Raw genomic sequence first — 22,084 nt, 5'->3', positions numbered from 1 at the left:
AGGCAATATCAGTATCTGGTGGATCTCATCACTGTATTAAAATCAAGCTTTTTATTCCCTTTGTGAGGAGAAAGAGATGACTTGACTTTCACAGCTTTTTAAATGACAGCAATTACAGTGAATTTACACACCTGTGTTGGTTTGCAAGGAACATTTTTTTTAAAGAAAATATATAATGTTTTCTTTAAAAATCACAGAATCATCTAGGTTGGAAGAGACCTCCAAGATCACTGAGTCCAACCTCTGACCTAACACTAACAAGTCCTCCACTAAACCATATCATTAAGCTCTACATCTCTACATCCCTGGAGGTCTTTTAAAGACCTCCAGGGATGGTGACTCAACCACTTCCCTGGGCAGCCTATTCCAGTGACTAACAACCCGTTCAGTAAAGAAGTTCTTCCTAATATCCAACCCAAACCTCCCCCGGCACAACTTTAGCCCATTCCACCTCATCCTGTCACTGGGCACATGGGAGAACAGACCGATCCCTGCCTCGCTACAGAGAGCTACCTCACTTTAAGGTACCTTATAGAGTGATAAGGTTGCCCCTGAGCCTCCTCTTCTCTGGGTTAAACAACCCCAACTCCCTCAGCCACTCCACTTGTTCTCCAGACCCCTCACCGGCTTCATAGCCCTTCTCTGGACACGCTCCAGGGCCTCAGCGTCCTTCCTGTAGTGAGGGGCCCAAAGCTAAACACAGTACTCAAGGTGCAGCCTCACCAGAGCCAAGTACAGGGGGACAATCACTTCCCTAGTCCTGCTGGCCACACTGTTTCTGATGCAAGCCAGGATGCTGTTGGCCTTCTTGGCCACCTGAGCACACTGCTGGCTCATATTCAGCTGACTATCAACTAATACCCCCAGGTCCTTCTCTGCCAGGCAGCTTTCCAGCCACGCATCTCCCAGCCTGTAGCACTGCTTGGAGTTGTTGTGCCCCAGGTGCAGGACCCGGCACTTGGCCTTGTTGAACCTCATACAGTTGGCCTCAACCCATTAGTCCAGCCTTTCCAGATCCTCCTTCAGAGCCTTCCTACCCTTGAGCAGATCAACACATGCACCTAACTTGGTATAATCTGCAAACTTACTGAGGGTACACTCGATCCCCTCATCCAGATCATTGATAAAGATATTAAAGAGAACTAACCCTAGTACTGAGCCCTGGGGGACACCACTAGTGACCAGCTTTCAACTGGATTTAACTCCATTAACCACGACTCTTTGGACCAAGCTGCTACCCAGCCAGTGATGACACTCAAGATAACCTGCTCCATGAGCTTCCCCAGCACCGAGGCCAGACAGACAGGCCTGTAGTTTCCCAGGTCCACTCTCCGGCCCTTCTTGTAGATGGGCTTCACATTTGCTAGCCACCAGTCAACTGGGACCTCTCCTGATAGTCAGGACAGCTGGTAAATGATGGAAAGCAGCTTGGTCAGCTCTTCTGCCAGTTCTCTCAGTACCCGCAGGTATGCTGGCCTATCTGAGATATGCTGGTCTATCTAAGATATTTAATCAGCTCTCTCAAAAATGTGTACAAAACAATCAGCTTCCAATCTGATTCTGGATTGTTATTATGGGTGGTTGTGGTGGTGGTATTTTTTCCTGTCTTTGTGCGTTGTCTATTATAAATTATGTATGTTCAAAAAGTAATCGGGTATACTCATATTGTTGGAAGAGGAGATCATTCCTTCTCTGGGGGTGGTAAAAGAAAAGGCTGAGGGGAGACGCTTTTGAAGACCACAGTGCCTGGCTGGCACAGGGACATCACAGGAAGCTAGCGCCTGCAGTGCTTGAGCAGGACTTGAGCCTGCAGTCAGGGACAGAGAGCCAGCTGTCAAGCAGGGCCAGCTGAACTTCCTGTGGACCTGAGGACACTTTTCATTTACTGCTGCTGAGAAAGTGACTACGTGAAAACTAGGACCTGCCTGTAAATGCACAACGGGTAAGGAAGAGCTGTTAATTTTGTTTTGTTTTCTATTCTGCCTACCTTGTCACTTACTAAAAAAGTTAACTATTCGGGCTGTGTTTTAATAATGTTTGATTTTTCTTTCTGCTAAACAAAATCCTTCCATCTTTTTGTGGAGCTTACTATCAAAAGACATAGTCATATTCACTTCACTGCCTGATTCAGGATCCCACACTAATGGTAAATTCAGACTACCATGAACTCAGTTCAGCATTTCCTACCATCATTGCGACAGACATCTTTTCTGTGACTTTAAAATAGATACACACTTTTTTTTTTTTTTTTTTTTTTTTTCTTAATTTTAAATAGTTGGATTCACATCTGTGAGAAACAAAGTTGTGGTTTTGCAATAGAAGGTGTTTTTGCAGTGGAAAATTCCACTAACCTTGCATATTCAAAAGTGATTGTGCAGCATAGCAGTGAGGAGTATGTTAAGCAGATAAGGGAATGGTCCCACTGTCCCAAAATAAGGAAGATAGCTAAGAAAAACAGAATGAGCAGTATGAAATCAGTAAGAACAAAAATCACAGGCCCTCTAGTCCTTCCAGGTCCTTCTAGGCCCTCCTTCCCTCTAGGAAAAAAAAAAAAAAGAAAAAGAAAAAAGAAAAAAGAAAAAAAGGAAAAGGAGAAATTGACAGTTGGTCAAATTAAATTGTACTTATAGTACAGAAGTGTGTCGAGTACGTTGCGAACCAGTAGTACTCAGCCAGTGAGGAAACAGGAGAAATCAGGTGTTGTGTAATAGAGAGTATAAGGTTATGATAAACTTTTACTGTGTGTTCCTGCTTGCAGGACATCTGCCATCGCAATTGCTAATAAAATAGCTTCACAGAAGATCCTGTATGAAGAAAATTGTTGAGATTTTTTCTCACACATCCAGAAGACTGAAAAGACCTCCTAGTTCTTCATCAGATACCATGCCTGGGTCAAGGGAAAAAGTCTCACTCAGGATGTTTTATGCAACAGTTCAGGGCATTTCTATTTGGTATGATGTAATCTTAAGAAGACCTGAATCTGGAATTTGTGAACTAAGTGGAATGCATGGCCTTTGATCTCATGAGTTTCTATGATTATCACTTCTGAGAACAGTCCTGTGGGTATTTGTTAGTAATTCTGTGCTCAGTGCTAGAGATTTACAGGCACACTTTCAAAAACTGTCTATTTTAGCATAGACTTACACCTCCAAATTAAATATTCATCCTTTGCTTGAACCTCAGTAGTTCTGCCTGGTTTACTTTTGACGATATGCACCTTTACTGCACCTTTAGTTCTTTCCATCCCTCTCAGAGGCTACACTAGCAATATTTGTTTGACCCAAGAGTTTGGTGCCGTGATATGATTTAAAAGTGATCTGATCATTGCCTTTACTTCGCATTGGTTTGGTTTGCTGAATAATCTGGGTACACACAATACAGCTTTGTTTTCGAAGGAAAGCAAATCAGAAGATCAACACTAGACATGCACCAAATACATTTCAACCTCTATTTTTTTTTCTCTGCCTTTTACTAATGCTATTTTTCTTGATGGCTGAAAAACCCCTTCAAGCTCTTCAGCTTCACAGAATATCCCTTGGGGTGCTAACTTGAGCCCCAACGAAATGATGCTGTTCAAGGGATACAAAGATTTGAATCAAGTGGTTGACAACCTTAACTCCAAGTCCTCCAATTGGAAAAAAAGACACACACATGGGTCAAATGGTGGAGGTATACATTTCTGTTTACTTTCAACTGCCCTTAACTTTCCTTGACTCATATTTTCTTCCTTGATACATTTCCTGATTTCATTGCCTCACTTTCTGTTGACTTGCTCAGAACTCTGCTTGCTCAATTTCCTGTTGCTTCTATAATGATTTAATTATTCTCCACCTCTTATTAGTGCTATATTTTTGTGATGGTCAGAAAACCCATCAATCTCTTCAGCTTCACAGGAGATTCCATGGGGGTGCTAACTAGAGGCCCAGGGAAATGATGCTCTTCATCAACAACCTTTAAGAAAGTTGAAAGCTTCATGATGGCAATCTAAGCTGGTGTCAGTATGAGAAGGCTGCTGACTTCACGGATGTTGTGAGGAGTCCAGAGGTATCTAACTATACTCTGTACAGTGACCAGTGGGCCAGCTGCAGAAGAAAGAGAACAGGGAAAGAATAGCACTACCTCTCAAATAGGATTTCAGCTTTCCTCAGTGTAGACAGCAGGCAATATGGAGTCAACCACAAATAAGGAAGTATAAAAAAGCACGAACAGGAATAAGGCTTGCTGTATGGGGAATGGTTGCATGACCAGTGACATGCTACTGTAATCTACATGAAACTGAAAAATGACAGTGTATCCCATATAGAGTGGTTCACTGACAGAAAGAAGGAAAATGTAAAACATTTGTGGGACTGCTTTAATCAGACAAATTTGAAGCATATGCTTGGAGAGACTATGAGGTAAACACCCTGAGCTATAGCATGGATGTTTCTAACTGCTTTGTTCTACTGGTCCATTCCTTTGTGTTTCAAAGTTGCAAAACTTGTGTATTATGTGGTTATAACACTTCTTTTCTGTCCTTATAGTTAAGGTCTTATAAACAGTGTAATGACCAGGTGAGTGACCTCCTTCCAAACCTGGCAAGTAATTCCAAAAGTCATTAGAAGGAGGAATAAGGAGGGTAAAAAGCACTTCCCTTGAATGCTGCTTTTCATCTTCAATTCCAGCAGGCCAGAAGCAAGAAGTCACAGCCAGAAAGGGTCATAAATGTTAAGAGCTTGATTTTGCAGCATCTTCTAGTTTGGTCACTATCTTTAGGAATGGAAGTTGCAGTGATCTACCTGTTAGCTGTGCTGAATGGGAAATACTTAAATGCCACGATTCAAAATAGCTTGCTATGTTCTGTAACGATTAAACCAACAGATATATAGCAATTACAAACATACGATGTGGTCACTGTCTGCTATATACATGGCATAGTTAATGTGCACAGGCACAGTAGTTCTGTTTTCCTAAATGCCAGATTTACTGTGTTGCAAAAATGGGTGTTACATATGAGTAATAGATCTAGCACTTTTTGGAAGCACAGCTTTACTGCTCATGTAACACTACTTGCAGAGAGCATGTGCTCAATACCCCACTCATGTCCTACTTCTTGTCTGGTTCTGCAAAGCACCCAGGAAACAGGCTCGTTGCCTGCATGCCACTGCTACAAGATTCTCAGATGTGCTCTGTGCCTGAGACCTCTCCATGCAGGAAGAAACAAGCTGCATACTGTAAGAATAGCTCTGAAGCCAGGAGAAAGATGCTTTCAACCATCATCTTTCTTCCATTTGTCAAATGAGAGAATGTGTTCCCATTATGGGCTGGGAGAAGGAGCTATACACTGAGCAACCCACATGAAAACAATCAATTTTCTTATCTAGGTCCTCAGATAAGCTAGGATAATTATTTTCAAAAACACTGCAACCTCTTAGGAACCCATTGAGAAGTCAATTGCACACAGGCTTTGGATGCCAAAATAACTTGAAAATGATACACTGTGACTGCTATTATTTTCTTAGTCAATTAAGCATATCTTGTAAACAAGTTCTCCCCTCAGTATTATATATATATTTTTTTCTGAAGTCCTTGTACAATACTTTTAGGCATTGTCCCCAGAACTCTATACAGCTGAATGTCCTTTTAATAAAACATATAAAATCCCTCTCCAGAGATTATTGATTTCATTCTGTTCGAACAAAAAATGTGAGACGCAGTATCAAACTCTGCTAAGAGATTTGCTCTAAAACTAGTGTCATGTATAAAATATTTCCATTTTAAGAATTAACTTTACAAATTATATTTCTACTGGAGTGTCTTAACCTTATCTAATAATAATAAGCTATAAAGTGCTCTAGTTAATATTAATGTGAAACTTGAATAACTTAAATTGCATTAATGTAAGATGAGACTGGGCTCTATCTCTAATCCAACAAAAATAAAGGTTATAATGAAAAGCAGAGATCTTATTGAAAGATTTAAATTCTCCCTACAAACATTCTAGCTTTCTCTCATGAAATGCTCTCCTCAAACACAAAATAATTAAGGAAAGATTATATTTTGAAAAAACTGGGTCAAATATGCCTTTTTATACTGATTAAACACAACATAATAAAATGGAACAATTAATTCATCTATATTTCAACAGTTAAGTGCTTTTTTCCTATTTAAATCTACTTCAAGCTCTAGGAAGTGGTTCATAAACATATTTCTGGTGTTTGAAATACAGAAATCTCATCACTCTTTAGGAAACCAGCATTTAGGAGTGAACAAAGTCTTGTTAACATCTAAATGTCTGTTGCATTTTCAGGCTGCAGAGATGAAGGCTGATGAGAATAACAAAGAAGTTTTAAAAAGGAATATTTTAAAACATTGACAATATATTAGTTTCTTTATTTTTAAGCCTCTAAGTTTATTCTATACTGACTAAGTATATGGCCCTAAGGAAGTGTCATTCTGTAGATATTTTTTAAAGCATTTAACTTCTACCTCAACTTCTGAGTTAAGAAGTATCACAAGACAGGAAGGATTAATAGTAAAACTAACAACAACAGCAGCAACCATATTTGAAACTACTAAAATGCAAGGAGTCATCAAGTCTTAAATTAAACAAGGAGTAGAAAAGAGGTATCTTTCCAAACAAAACAACTAAAACAGTATCTAATGAGATTCAAATTAGTAAGAATCCAATTATGATTTGAGATCCTAAAGTATTTAGAAGGTATAGACAATTTTGAAAGGATAATGACAGAGCTGAACTTACTATGCAGAAACCATTTCATGTTTTCCTGCAGGATGTGAAAGTTTTTTAGATTTTCAGCAAACTGTTGTAAATAAATCAAGGGTCAGTTACATGAGATAAAATTTACCAGAATCCCAGTTTGTGGGCCCCATAACTATTCAAACAGCTGTTCAAACAAATTGGGTTTTGAATATGAAATTAAGTATCTTTACTATGTAAGCTCTCTTGTGTTGTTGAATCATTTCAGTGAAGAAATGTGATGCACAGCTTTTGGCTGCCTTTATTTTGATATGATATTCTTGCATCAAAGACACATTAGAAACTTGGTCTTTGAGGACTGTTTTCTCAACAGGGAAGCTGCTAAAGACTACCTCATTGAAGCCCATGCTTTAAGCTTTTCTTTGTTAATTATCTTCAGTTCAGAAGATGTTAATTGTTCCAAGTAACTGCATAAACAGCTTGCTCTCAACTGGTTTTAAGAGGGCTTCTAGATCTTGATTCTATCATCATTTCTCATATTAAGCACATTTTATAAAAAGACCTTAGTTGGAGTCATATGACAAAATCTGGCTCTCAGCATTAGTATATTCTCCCAAAGCAGACATTATTAACAATGTTCTCATAAATACCAGTTACCAAATCTAGATAGCACTAAAATTATGATATATTAAAAATTCATTCATTAATTTTGAACAATTTAAGCAAGAATACAAAAAATCTGGCTTCTCTAAGAAATATGAAAAATAAAGATATTTCATCAGCTAAGAGCAGGAATTAAAATCACATAAAATGTTTTGAATGATAGCATTGTTCAAAAATTCATAATTTATAGTTAAACCATAAATATCTGTTGTAATTCATCAAGTACTTCTTTTATATACTGCACCATTTATCTCACTTGTCTAATAACGCTATGTGGAACATTGCTGTCTTTAATCATCTTCAGTGTATCAGTGCACAGATTCATTCTGTAGTATATACAGATTGTCTAGCACATCCAGTAACAGATACAGTTCACAATTTTACATTTTTTCCATACAAAATAAATCCTTGTTCTCTTTTACAAGTCATCCATAAGAACTTACCTAGTAAACTATGCTGCATAAAAAAGCCTCTTCTGGCAAAGTCATCCTCATGCTCCAGACTGAAAAGTCCTTTAACTATTCTTACACTCCAGTGTTATCAAACTGCAAATAGACTAATCTCTATTTACCTTGATTATTCCGCACATGCTGCTACCAAGCTCTAGAGCACTCTATACATTTTACTTAAGGTGTTATTCCTGCCCCAGTACCTTGCACAGAGTGAGTATTTGTATCACTTGTGGCAGTCTTCTGGACTTCAGTCCAGAATGCTGCTCATTCATTCTCATCACACCGCTTCCCAAAATCAGTAAGTTTTCATGGTTGGCCCAGTGTGTCCCTCATTTACCTATTCAGGTTTCTGTATGTAGAAACATTAGCAGAAGCCTGCAGATATATTCTGGTGTGTAAAATGTAAGAACCACACCTTTATACCACTGATTTTAGAATCTATAGTTTAAATCAGTTAGCACTAAAAATGACTTGAAAAATGACTGCAAGTTACTATGCTGAGAAGCAAAAATACACAGGAGAAAACCGATGTGGAGCCTTCAGGAAGTCTCCAAATCATAGATGAAAGACAGGTATTAGGAAAAGCATTTTTCATCCAAAGTTTTGAAGAATGTTTATATAATTCCTGTTTCAAAAGGAAAAGTATTTTTAGGTCATCTGCTATATAAAGACAAACACCTGGTATTCATTGACAGCCTTATTTACACATATGTAATGACAGAGTCTATAAGCAGATTGAAAAGCCAAAAATAATTACAATAAATTCTAAACAGCTATCATTTCAAATTACAGATGTTATTGTCTTCTGCTTTGTTTGTCAACTACATCTACACAAGGTGGGTCCAGAGTGACATTATTTTACGCCACTTTTGCATATGCAACAAATTGCTACAAAAACAGTAGGGAATTATGTTTATCTCCATTCAAAAAAAGTGTTTTAAATAATGTGTTAATTCCCTTGCTTGGATAATAACAGAAACTATACCTTTGGGAGAAGCTGGATTGCTTGGAGTATCCTCTGTCTGTGTCCAGAGTTAAGTATTCCTATTTCCAGGAGATCCTGGTCTTCCATTACGTTGCTTCCCTAAAGAAGTGGAGGGAAAAAAAGGCAGAATTAAGATGAAAAAATAGAAGATTCCTTCAATAGCTTGAAACAAGCCCTTTTGTTGTGGTTAAAAGAGAACACTTTATATAAGTTATGATATTTGACAAGATTAATAAATTACTGGTGACTGCACTCACTGTCACATTGACAAAATGCGGAGGAAGGCACTTGAACTTATGGACAATTGCTATACTGCTGGCAACCCCATCAGTGGAGAAACTGTAGGGGCCAGTCAAGCAAAATACTGGCTGTGAAGCTCCTTTTATTTGGCTGGAACCAAGGACATGACTATAGATAAGTGCATTCGAAGTCTTCATTTTTTTTTTTTTTTCATTCGACTGCTATCTCACCCAGCAATGTCTCATGTTCATTTTAATCCAGTCTGGAACATACTTAACACATAAGAAGAACAGTAGAGTGGAAGAGGATAAAATTCTTTATTTACTTGTTGGTAAATGCTGAAGAAACCAAGGAGGGGGAGTGGTATCAACAAACCCCATATGGCTCCCATCCCCCTGAATTTAACTGTACCAGTTCAGTCCTAACTTTGCCTGTCACTACTCTTATCTCCCTGTTTTTGTGCAGGTCAAAGAAATCCTAACATGCAAACAGCAGAAAAAGACCATCTGTTCAAACAATACACAAAATAGGAGTCCACAAAAATCAAGAAAAAAAGCCTCCAGAATTCAAGCTTCTATTCTTAAGATCTGCTAGCAGTAGATGACCTAAGCTACACATGTAAGAGGGAAATATGACTCCTAAAAGATGATCCTGGAATTCATCCAAACAGTGAGCAGTACAGGCTGAAGATCAAGGAGCCTGATTCTGCCTAGGTGGAAAGTTTAGCATTTGAAGGATAAGGTACTTGGTTATTTGACGATGACTACTGGGAATCACAAGAGACATTACAGTATCTCAAAAAGTGAATTGCAGACAGGGATCAAATCAGGATGGTTCAAAGTAGGCTGGAAAACCTACATTCTGTTTTTAGACTACCTCATTTCAGACCACACACACAGAATCCATTTTCTATTACATTTATGGTCAGAACCTGCAAAAATACCCCAGTTGATCTCTCCAAATTTGTACCCCTGACAGAGTCTCATGAAGCTAATTTGCTGTAAGTGAGAATTTTTATTTGCACTCATTTAAAATCACCATGAAATAGGCTTTATGTGAGCAAATCCATGAAAAGCTTCATCTCCACCTTTCCATTTAGCTTGCTACTTCTGACTCAGTAGAGCTCTTAAGCAGCAGCAAAATCAAAAGCTGAGAGGCGCATAACAGAACGTGTTTAAATACTTTGCTGAATCAGGGCTTAATAATGGATATGAATTATTTCTGAATATCAAATCTCCTGTCCCAGAGCAACATGGCTTTCTTTCAAAAAGCACAGTGGAATAAACAATACTTCACCCTGTTCAGCTGTTAAATCTTCACTCTTTTCAGATGGACTGATTAGTTTACAGATGTACTCTTGAGGACTCTCAAGTGCTACTCTGCAGAAGATCCTGCAAAATCTAGGGGAGGTCTTTTTAAGGCAATCATGGAAACATTACAAAGCTATTACATTTAAAATTACATTTCACAGTACGGGGTATGATTTAAGACTACAAGTCTACAAATGATATCCTGAAAGAATTTGTGTGCAGCATCAGAACTGGCTCAGGCAGAGCCCTGCTCTGAAGTGAGAAGCTGTGCAATCATGTTGTTATAAGTACATCATGTGGTATAAGAGTGCATGCAGCACAGGCTGTGCAAACAGCGACAGTGATGAGGTGGGGTTAATATCCCATTTATCTCCCTTGTAAACACACAAAATGTCACTTCCCCTTTCTTCCTCTTTATGTTAATTAACCTAAAGGGGGCTGTAAATTTAGGGGAAGAACTGGGGGGGAAAATCTGCATTTTGGGTTATTGTTGCTAGAAATAACTAACATTAAAGGCTTTAGGCAAACTGAGCCAAGACAGGATCCAGTCCAAAAAAAAAAAAAAAAAAAAAGACTACATATTTTCATTCATACTAATAAATGCAGCTATTTGTTTCAGCTATTGCTTTCACTTCGTTTACTGTTTTTCAGATCTCACCCTTCATCATTGCAAGATGTTTATGCACAATCAGGGTGTACTCATCATTGAGCTACTACACACTGTTTATTGGTGATGGCAACCATGGCAGTTTAATGTGTTCTAAGTTTAAAACCCAGTTCAACAAATACTTAGGCACAAGAAAGATCCTGCCTGCTTGTGCCAAGTTGATGCATGGCAGATACAGCATTATTTTATTAATTCTTTACTATTTATTTTTTTGTTTATTTGTTGTCCTTTTTCTTGTTTGTTTGTTTTTCCTTTATGTATTGGCTCATATATTTTGTTTCTTTGCAGCTAGTACTTTTTTTTTTTTTTTTTAAGTATGTCAAGATTAAAAAAACAAATATTTAAAACTCAGGAAAGCCTGGAATTAATGTTACCTCCTTGTCCCCACTCTGAGAAGGCAAGAACCTGGTCCGTTAATGTCTTCAGGTTTCAGAGCTTTTCCTGTGCATTGCAATGCACAGCGTCAATGGTAGCAGTCATTCATCCCTCCTGTAAAACAGACCTCCTTGTCTCCTGCCAAGGAGCTATCCCAGCTCTTCATCTCTCCACATAAGCAAACTGGGGAACTTAAAACAATAATTTTCTATTGCTTTAAATAATAATTCTTTATAGAAGAGTAAACTGATAGTAGAAAGTTGCTGTCTCCTCCTCTGCAGACGTTTGTTTGAAGAGAAAGAAACAGTCCCCTGTATTTCTGTCTCCCTGGTGTCTGCTCCCATTCTCCCACTAATCCTGGTCCCTGGTACTCTTTTACCTGATTACTCTTCTTGCTCTCCTCCAGCCTCCTTCCATAGCCTCCTAAATTGAGAGTGAGGAAAGCTTTTTTTTTTTTTTTTTTTCCTGCAGCAGATCAGAGACAAGAGGAGAATTTGTCTCCCTTCTCTTAGCTGCTGTACACACATTTATTATAAGCTGGGCCAAACTTAACCTCAATTAACTTTATGGAGATGACATGGTAAATGTAATTAAAATGAATACGAAGACAATAATGTCTTTTCACATTATTTCACCCTTGAAAATAGCTGAGCTATTTTAGCTGAAACATTCACCAAAAAGAGATTATTCTAGTAGGTGTAGTAGACACCTATAGAATTTCAGTCCAAAGATTTAACTGTGATATGCTTAAATAAAAGAGAAAACAGGTTCTTGTAACAGAAAATATGGGACAGCAATCTCTACTGGGGTTATTATGTTCTTATTATGTAATAAAAACATAAGAGGCTTTGTGATATTACAGCTTTCCTAAGTCTATTGGAAAACTTAGCTGGAAGGAAAACTTACTTCTCAGAATTAAAGCAGGAAGAATATATAAAAATTGCTTATACTAGGGCAGATTCAGATCTCATGCATGTCAGTTTACACTGTTGAAATTCCTGACATACAAATGCATAAGAGTCTTACATATGAATTAGAAATATTCGGGTTCTGAAGTTCAAGTTAGAAAGGAGTTCAGTTTATCCTCCCGGGGCTTTGTAGTTCTGCACTACTCTCAGAAATATCATCTTTTTCCCTATAAATACATAAAGGAAGCTGATCTTCTGAGTAAAAGGCAACAGTTTCACAGAACAGTTGGGCTCAAGAATGAAGGAAAACTGACTTTGCATGTGGGAGACTGGAGGCATATGAAAAACAATATAATTGAGAAAACTCAGAAATTCTGCCAAAATCTGAGATAGTTCCTATAAATAAGTTAAGAACAAAATACATGATGGTATAGTATAAGATAAAGATTTCACTGGCATTTATTTGGGGTGTTCCACACAAAATCATCTCCAGAACCCTCCACCTAAAGTTAATACAGCCTTTCCAAAAAATGCTGGGTTAGAATTTTATACTAGATTGCAAATGCATCTAAGAACATGCATATGTATACAGAATCTTTATAAAACAATTTAATTTGGAATATGTCAGACTTGTAGCAACAGAAGTACTACCTTTATTAAAAATAGCCTAATTTTAATACATTAAACAGCTCAAAGAACCTCTAAAATCCAGTCAACGAAAAAGATTCATGAACTTGTAGACTTCATTTACTATCAAAACAGGACAATTTTCAATATTATTTTTTTAAAGACCAATACAAATTCTACATCCTGTAGGAACAAAAGCACTTTGAAGATTTGTCCTTAAAGATATTAAAATATGTTGATTAGAAGAACATATAGCAGTAGCAGGCGTAAGTGCATGTTTCTCATTGTTCCCCTTTTGTACCTATGTCTTTAATCTTCCTTCATATATTTTCTGTACTGGAAACCTATGTCAAAAATATCCAATGTCTGATTCTAGCATCTAAGTAAAGCAAAATTTGTAAAGAAACTTTAAAACAGCTACATCATTAGACTTATCTGAAAACTCAACCATTGAAGCTGGAAGTGAAGGGGTGTGGGGAATGTGCATTTTGGTCTTACTCTTGCTCTTCACCTTGAGTAATAGATTGACAATCTGATAAGGGTTAGAAAGAATTCCTTAGATTTTCATTGCACTCAAAGTTATGGAAAAAAAATCACACCACAAACAACTCAATGAGGAGATAAACACCTATAGAATAATAAAATGGTTTGGGTTGGAAGAGACCTTAAAGATTATATAATTCAACCCCCCCCTGCCGTGGGCCAGGAAAACTTCCACTAGACCAGGTTACTCAAATCCCCATCCAATCTTATTCTCTTTAATGAACAGATGATGTCTACATAAATATGTCATGTAAGAGCTTTCCACCCCCCAAAGTAGTTTTATTTAATGCTTTCCTCACTCTTCTGTACCTGTCCCCTGTATGGTAATCCCTTACAGCCTTTGGAGGCTGAAATAACATCCTATCTTAAACACAAGGATAACTATTTGTGACTGTGCCTGTAGCAATCCTTGTATGTGAGGCTACCAAGCTGTGCCTCTGAGCCTCATGTCCAGCAGTGTATGTTGCTGAGATTCTAACATCATCTATGCATCACTTTGTGTAAACTGAGTAAAAACTAACTGGAAGAAAGAGAGAAAGAACAGATTAATTGTGCATTTGAGGTTCTTTTTTTTTTTTTTTTTTTTTTTTTTTTTCCTTTATGAAAGAAAATATCCTTTTGTAAGAAATGGAAGATTTGGAAGAGTTCTTTATAGACTGGCAGTCCCAATTAGACTAGCTTGTCTATGCTCATCTATGTCAGCTAGAGGAGGAAAAGCAGTGAATCTGGTATTAAAGCTGTGTAAGAACTACTCATGAGATGGAATTGTATTTCTGTGCAGCCATTAGTGAGACCAAATTCAACTGCAGGTGCCAAGTGTCACTGGAGTTAGTTTGCCCAATAACAGGATTGGTGTGGGTGAGGGAAGGATGACTCCTGTGCTGAGTATAATGTTGATGGGGTAGCACTAATAGATGCCTAACTGTTTTTCCTTGGGCAGAGCTATATGCTCTTCCTTTTCCTCCTGCAGCTACCCACATAGGAATCAGCTGCACCTTCAACATATTATCTGTAGGGACTCTGAAAAGCCAGTATCAGTTGGATGTAATACATATAAATGGGTAATATCATAGTGTATGTGTGTCATGGCAAGGTTTGGTGAGTGTTTGAAGGACCTTGTCACTATTTCTTCCAATTTGTATTGTAGCAAATCACTGGCTTCCTGAGAGTTGTCATTGTGGGAGCTCAACTGGGTATATTTTAATTTGAACAACAGATCTTGCACTTGGGTTTGCAAGGTTGCTGGAAACATGACTTGGCAGAGACAGGAAAAAGGATAATACACAAGGCAGTACACTTAGTTGGGGTGAGAGTATTCGCATTCCTGCCACTCAGGGAAAAGAGGTGGGAGCAGGACAGGGGCAGATGGGATTGTTCTTCCATTATACATGCAGGGAGATAGAAAGCAGACACTAATAGCATCAAAGAGCTCCTTTTTCTCTCTTCCCTTCCACACCAACAGGAAAGGAAGAGGCAAAGGAAGCAGCCATCTGACACCAATGAGAAAGAGTCCTGTTGTGAAGCATGGCTTTGACAATCTTCATTCCATATCACTTTGCTTCTCACCAACTAATGCTAATATTCTTTCTAACTGCATCCCCCAAAGTAGGTGACATTTAACCTGTCCTCTGGCTGGGAAGCAATTAAAGACATCTCACAAGATGGTTGGGCAAGATGTTAAAGACACATTGAATAATCAGGACTTTTCATTGTCTCAATCATATGCCACAAGGTTTATACATTTTCATCACAACATAGCTTTTCCACGAGGTAAAAGAGGTTATTCCTTTTGTGGCTTGCAAGAAATGACCAACGAAATGCAGTTTTCAATAGCACAAACTGCTTTTTATTAGTGCAAAAATTTGAGGCAATGTGTCACACATTTCTTTTCCAAATGAGAACTGGCAAACGACCAGAATTTAGCAAGCTTCAGTATGAGTGAAAGGTTGCCTCTCACTAGTACTGCCACTGTTAACATGAAAACAAGATCTGTAAGAATGATTATTGAGTGAAATGTTTAACTTGTACTTTAAGGTCAGAAAGATTTATCAGATTCCTGGAGATAGTGCAAAAATTTTTATTTCACCTGCAAGCCTGACAAGACCATGTTAGAAAAATCTCTTGCAGAAGCCTGAAATTCTGCCTTGGGGAAAAAAAAAAGATTGATTGTAAAATATGTTAGGAAGAATGGACTGAGCACATTGCAAATCATTTTATAACATTCTTCTAAAATTATATTGCCTTTAAACTACTGATACTGAAACTAATTCTCAATCCTCACCCTCCTCTATTATCAGCCTTTATATATATGACTTCCTTAGCAATTAAAAACTCCACAAAAATAAAGAGGAAGTTTGAAGATGGCTTTCCATGTTACTAACATTTCTTCAGAAAGTAATAATAAGCTACTATTGAAATGTTAACTAAAAAAAAAAAAAAAAAAAAAAAGTCATCTTAGTCACAGACAAGAGCAATGATGGACAGCAATTCAAAGCAGTTAAGGCACAAACACACCCAGGGAATTTGACCCCTAATCTGAAAACTAGGCAGCAAGATATAAAATGATGTAAGTGGAATTCATTTCAAAAGAAGTTGGAGACCCAGCAGACCCTGAGTCCCACTCTACCCAGGTTTTAAAGATCTCTCTGGTTCATATTCAGTTCTCCGTGAAATGAACTTCAAGTAACCAGTACCATTGAAAGACCTTCAAATATTGATATTCAAATGAACATACAGTCACAGTCCCTTCACACAACAATAATAGTTAATTAAAGTCTAGTGATAATTAAACAATACTGATAGCTGGGACAGGGAGTCTTGTAGGAAGAATTTCTGCTATTTTTATCCCCTCTTCCTTGTAGCACTGATTCATTACAACCAACACAATTGTCACTTGCAAATTAGCTGCACAGATAAGGTGGCAATTGAAAAAATTACCTCTGATGTTGCACTTGGCCCACTTAATTATGAACGCTGTTGACCCAACTCTGTCTGCCTATTTAGTCATAACAATTCAATAAAATAATTATTAATACTTACCTAAATTACATCTTAATGTCTTGAATGTATATTGCAAAGATAATTTCACTTCATTTGAGTAATGAAAATTCTGAGGAGTCTATATTGTACCATTATTCAGATTACTTGAGATAAATGCTAGTTATCCTGGAAGCTAAATTTCTCAAAGGACCCAATTTAAAATCAATATTACTGTGAGCTAATTAACAGACTTCTAAATTCTTAGGAAAATACTCCTTTCTCCAGTAAATATATAAGTTTGGGCAGTGCAAGAAGGGGTAAACAGTATTTTCAGAAATAACAAAAATGCTAAATACCTGCTCTGCATGTAACATGGAATTCTATTCAACCTTGGCACTAATGCTGGTGCTTTTGTAATAAATGTAGAAACTCTGCTTACCTCCCAGAAAGTCTCACTGAGTAAACGTGTATGTTTCAAACCATATTTCTGTCTGTCAGGTATTTTTTTTTGCTCACATTTTTATCAACCCTAGCCATGTTGAGCCACACAAACCAGCCTGAAGAGTACAAAACACAGTCAAAGACTTAGACTTTAAAATTCTGAGCTGAATCTGTATCTTAAAAATAGCTTATTCACAGAGCAGCTCTTTGAAATAGCAGCAAGAAAAAACATATGCTCAGAAAAATACTTAAGCCTTCAAACAATTATGCCCTAAAGTTAGAGTTGTGGTCTTGCAACAAGCCTTTGCTCAGCTTCTGCCTGCAGCTGAACTCCACTCATATCTTTTTTCATTTTTACCTCTGGTCTCCCTGGTTTTCTGTTCCGAGTAGATGGAGCAGTTTGGAAACTACATCCAACTTTGCATTTGTGTGAGTCTAGAAATGAGTTCCTGTTTCTCATAGGTACTTGATCTGATGGGAAGTCTTAGAGGATGCCTAGGGCAGAGCCACAGGAGCATGGCACAAAATGTAATCTGTTCTTTCCTAAAAATGTGACTGAAGGAGGAAGAATTGCTTTATCTTTCTTTTTCATATCACAGCACTGTTATGAGAGGATTCATGCAGAAGGGAGATCAGGTTCATGTGTCTTTCTCAAACTCAAATTTTGGATTTCCTAAAAAGGAGAACAAGCTATGCAATAACTGATAGGGAAGGGCATTCTGGGATTGAGGAGGAATTGTTCTACAGTCCTGCTGAAACTAAATTACCATGAAATTCAGCCAGTAAACCAGAACGGAATATTATCCTCTAGACCAGTGAGAGCTAGGTGTGGCAAATCAATCTTCCAGTGCTGTTGCTAGAAATGTTTCTGGTTTACATCCAATAACAGCTAGCTATAAAAAGCAGAGAGAAAGCTACAAATTCAGGACTATCGCTTGCAACTGAGCATTGTAACTTCTGAGCTACAGAGTCATTTGAGCCTCTAGATAGTACTGTAATTTGAAAGAAAGTGGTGAGCCAGCTGTCCTCATCCAGAAGGACAACTTTGATGTTGAGATCTAGGGAGCAAGACAGAAAATCTAGCCTCCAAATGGTTTCTAAACCAGAGCTTCAAAGGGCGGCAAAACTTTTCAATATAACTCTTGCCTTGGATTATCTTACTGGCTTCCTCTGCTTAGCACTGCAAATCTTTTTATTAAGCACCTTGCTCTTCCTATTAAGTTATGCAGGGTCTTGTGTGCCAAACTCAATTGCAGGGATCCTGCTCCCAGACACAGGAACTGTAAAGCTGCACCATAGCCACCTCTAGCTGCATTTGCAATGTGATCTCGTGGAAGCCTCACCTGGTTGTTTGGGGCCCACACTCTGCAATGCAAAATGAAGCCACAGTCTAATTATCAGGTGCCCAAACCCTTTTGCAGACATAGATCTTAGGAACTGGAGGCTATTAGGTCAACTGAACTTGCAGTTTTAATATTTTATTACAAAATAGAATGAATTATGAAGCAGCTTCCAAAAACTACTGGAAAATTAATTGTTTTCTATGCATGGCTGATTGCTATGTTTAAATGAGTTTCACGTTCCATCATGCCTCTTTTTATCTGTTGTGCTGCAGCAAGGGTAAAAGGTAAGAGAGCTTATAAGAGAAGAAGGCTCATGTAAAACAAACTGGAATATACTAACTGTCTCTAGCTGAAAATTAAAAGGGTGCAGGGAAAATACAGAGTCAGGCTTGCTGGCCAAATGCAACCATTATGGTGAGAAGCATTTTGATATATTCCTACAGATTTTGTTTGTCAAGGCAGAGACAATGCATAGCATGATTGAACAAGGTATTGTTTCCCATTGCACACAGAAGAGATTTCTGTTACGTGTGATTTTTCTTATACAAACTGTTGTGATTTATTGCCACGATATATGCAGAGATATTATTCTTCAGGTCCCTGAGGCCTAAGAGGTAAATGGAGATGGTCTCCATTTTCTTCATACTCTTTCTAAAAATATGAGAACATTTGATTAAGGGTTGACAATTTTCTTTTCTTCCTTTCCTTGTTCTTGTAATTCATTTCACATGGGAAGTGGGCTGTGTTTTTCTTATTCCTTCCAATTCAGCAGCTGGGTGGCTTGCTTCGCGGGCCCACTCTCGTCACCATGGCAACCAACAGATTGCTGTAATACGATCCCATGTGCTTGATGTCACTACATGGGGCTATTGTTCCCAGAGAACAATTTGGGAAATGCATTTCCATATTCTCGTAAAGAAAGTTTAATTAGCGTTCCACTGCATGGCCGTCCCGCGTGTCACGCGTGGACTGCAGTGTCGTGTCAGGAAGTGCTTCACACACAGCGACTCCATGAAGGGTTCGTGCCACAAAGCCTGTGTTCAGTGCCAAGCAGGCACTGCTCCTCAGAAATGTGCTGGAGAGCCACAGCTTCGGCTCTTGAGAATCACTAGCATGACCGTGGTAGATCAAAGATCTACCTCATTGGTTTGGTGTCTCTGCCAGTAACCAAAACTGAATGCCCAGAAAAGCAAAATATATAAATAATTTTTCTTATACAATGCTTTCATGCTGTTATCAATGAGTTAAGTTAAAGTGAAGTGCACCAGTATTTAGCTACATTAGAGACTGAATGCTGAATATGTACCAGGCAAAACACCTGATTTTACTAAACAAAAATTCAAACTTAGATCTTGAGTGATACATAAGGCTCAGTTGCTCTTTTGTGTTTGGGGGAAGCTGATTTACCATCCCTGTTCCAGCTTGCACCAAATCATCCTTGCACCTCAAAGCTGATTTCTTCTGATGTGTCGCACAGGTGGCAGAGGCTCTGGACTACCCTGCTAACAAATTAACTTTGGGATGATATATTCCACAAGAACCAAAATAAGAGCTATCCCTTCAGAAATGGTGTTAATAGGCCCAAAATTGTAGACTGCATGGAAGATTATATTTCTTCATTCCTAAGGGGATATTTCACTCTGTCCTGTACTGATTCCCAAAACACTTGAACATGGTATAATTGGGGAATGAGTCCAAAGAATAATGGAAAGCTGTTCTGTTTGCACTAAGTTTATTTAAAAACTAAAGTTTCAATTTTGGAAAACAACTGGGTTGTTTTCCAAAAACACCGATAAAGAAAGCAGTGCACTCTGGAATGATTCATGGAACGCTGCATTACTTAATATATTTTTTTGTCAACCCATGACAACATATTTATATATATATATGTAGATAGATGATAGATGGATAGATAGATAGATAAAATTAAACAATAACAATGTGGTATGATTTGTATGTCACCAGTAATACAGTATCTGCCACCCAGAACCTATGACAAGCTATGTAGCGATAGAGTGGATCCCATATTAATTATCACAGGCATTAAAAGAATTTGCCAACAATTTTGAAGTATCTTGACATTGAAAAATAACATTTATAAATAACATTTATAAATCTGAAATGTAAAATAAACATCCAAATTCAATAAATGGACAAACAAATGTGAAATCAGTTTTCTGTCTGTGTGAGGCAGACCCTAAACTTGGTACTTTCTATTCCCTTTCTTCCTACATATATGCTTTTACTTCCTGTGTAATTCATTCTCAATACACATATTGTATTCAGATGTTGTTCAAATACTGTGACCTTTCTTTCTGTTCACATTCTCCTCTTTATTTACACATTTTTCACTCTTTTGCAAATATTCTTGTATTGTTTATCTCAGATACAACACAAAAGCAGTAACTAATGCAACTACCCAAGTAAGCTTTTTCTAATTTAACTTTTCCTTGTAATTAAAAAAAAAAAAAAAATGTTCCTAATGGTCATGATGAACACTTAGGAGTCTCACTGCTCCTTTCTGCCTCAAATAGCAGGTCCAAAACAGACCATTTAACCAACAGATCAGATAATCAAAATGCATGCTCTTGACTGAGCAAGAAAAAATAGTGAGAGACCATGTAACTTCACTTGATATAATTTCTGTACTTCAGTACACATTCTTAAAAGGGAAGGTTACTGCCTTGAATAAAACAGACAAAATAAGAACTGCTGATCTCCACTACACACTAGAGGCATGTTGCAAAGTCACAAAGCTACAAACTACCAGAATGAAGACTATTCACCACTGGCTCACCACCCTTCACCACAGGATATGTATTCTATATGGTATCATACATACAGTATGATCGTATTTCTGAATAATCCATGAATTCAACGCACGAGGATGGATGGTACTTACGAAACAAGATAGCTGATATTTCTTTTTTTAGCCTTTATCATTCTCTGTGTGGGTCCATGTCTTATATATAGTTTTCCATTGAAAGCTTCACCAGTAAGAATGACTCACTTTCTTCTGACTTTTTTTAGACATTCATTGAAATAATAATAGACAGCTCCAAACAGCAATTAATATATTTTATAAGACTCCTGCAAGGTGGCTTTTTATGCCCATTATACAGATAAAGAATTGGAATAGGACTAATTAGGGCCTGAATTTGAAAAAATGAATTCCATTAGTTCTCACTGCCTAAGTGTAGGGATTGTTTTCTTCCAGTCCAATGAATACTTAATACCTATCTACATATGTATTCAAAGGAGAACTAAAGTCAAATTCAGTTCTAGCTGTGAGCACTCACACTTTTGCAAATCTGAATTTTGCTGCTTCTTTTGTACATGTGTATCAAAGCATTTTTGACATAAGTTTTGTCAGGAGAGGTTGTCTCAATTTGTAGCTAATTGTCCAAGTAAATCAGAAGACTGAGTTGCCTTAGAAAATGGAAAAATCTGAATAATATGGTATTGCAAAGCATTCTGGATAGCATGTCCAGCTTTCTTCAAGGAGTCAGCTGAAGTCCAGCCAAGCAAACTAGCTCTCACTCAGCATTAGCCCTTTTAGGCCACAGCTACACAGCTATCACTCAGAGTGAAAAGAATGTCTCTGTGACAACAATTCAGTTTAATGTCCTTCTGCTTCTGTTCCGGACTTTCTAAAATTTGTAAAGTCAGTAAAAAGACTTGGAGTCAGATTTCCTCTCTTTCCCTCTTCATTTTCTTTTCTCTCCTCTCCTCTTCATTTTCTTTTCATTTTCTTTTCATTTTCATTTCATTTTCATTTTCATTTTCATTTCCATTTCCATTTCCATCTTCTCTTCTCTTCTCTTCTCTTCTCTTCTCTTCTCTTCTCTTCT

General features: G+C 37.7%; 1 protein-coding gene across 10 annotated transcripts in view; it reads right to left on the bottom strand.

Moving 5' to 3' along the window:
• Positions 1-22,084, bottom strand: part of ANKS1B (ankyrin repeat and sterile alpha motif domain containing 1B) — a 444,131-nt gene that overhangs the window by 166,686 nt on the left and 255,361 nt on the right. For all 10 annotated transcript variants that reach the window (XM_035336443.1, XM_035336434.1, XM_035336452.1 and 7 more), the window contains one exon: positions 8,801-8,899. In XM_035336443.1, coding sequence (XP_035192334.1) covers positions 8,801-8,899 — 99 coding nt within the window. The remainder of the gene's footprint in view (positions 1-8,800; positions 8,900-22,084) is intronic.

This window comes from Oxyura jamaicensis, chromosome 1, assembly GCF_011077185.1.
Source record: "Oxyura jamaicensis isolate SHBP4307 breed ruddy duck chromosome 1, BPBGC_Ojam_1.0, whole genome shotgun sequence".
In the NCBI taxonomy this organism is placed as follows: domain Eukaryota; kingdom Metazoa; phylum Chordata; class Aves; order Anseriformes; family Anatidae; genus Oxyura; species Oxyura jamaicensis.
This window is presented reverse-complemented; position numbering and strand designations above follow the sequence as displayed.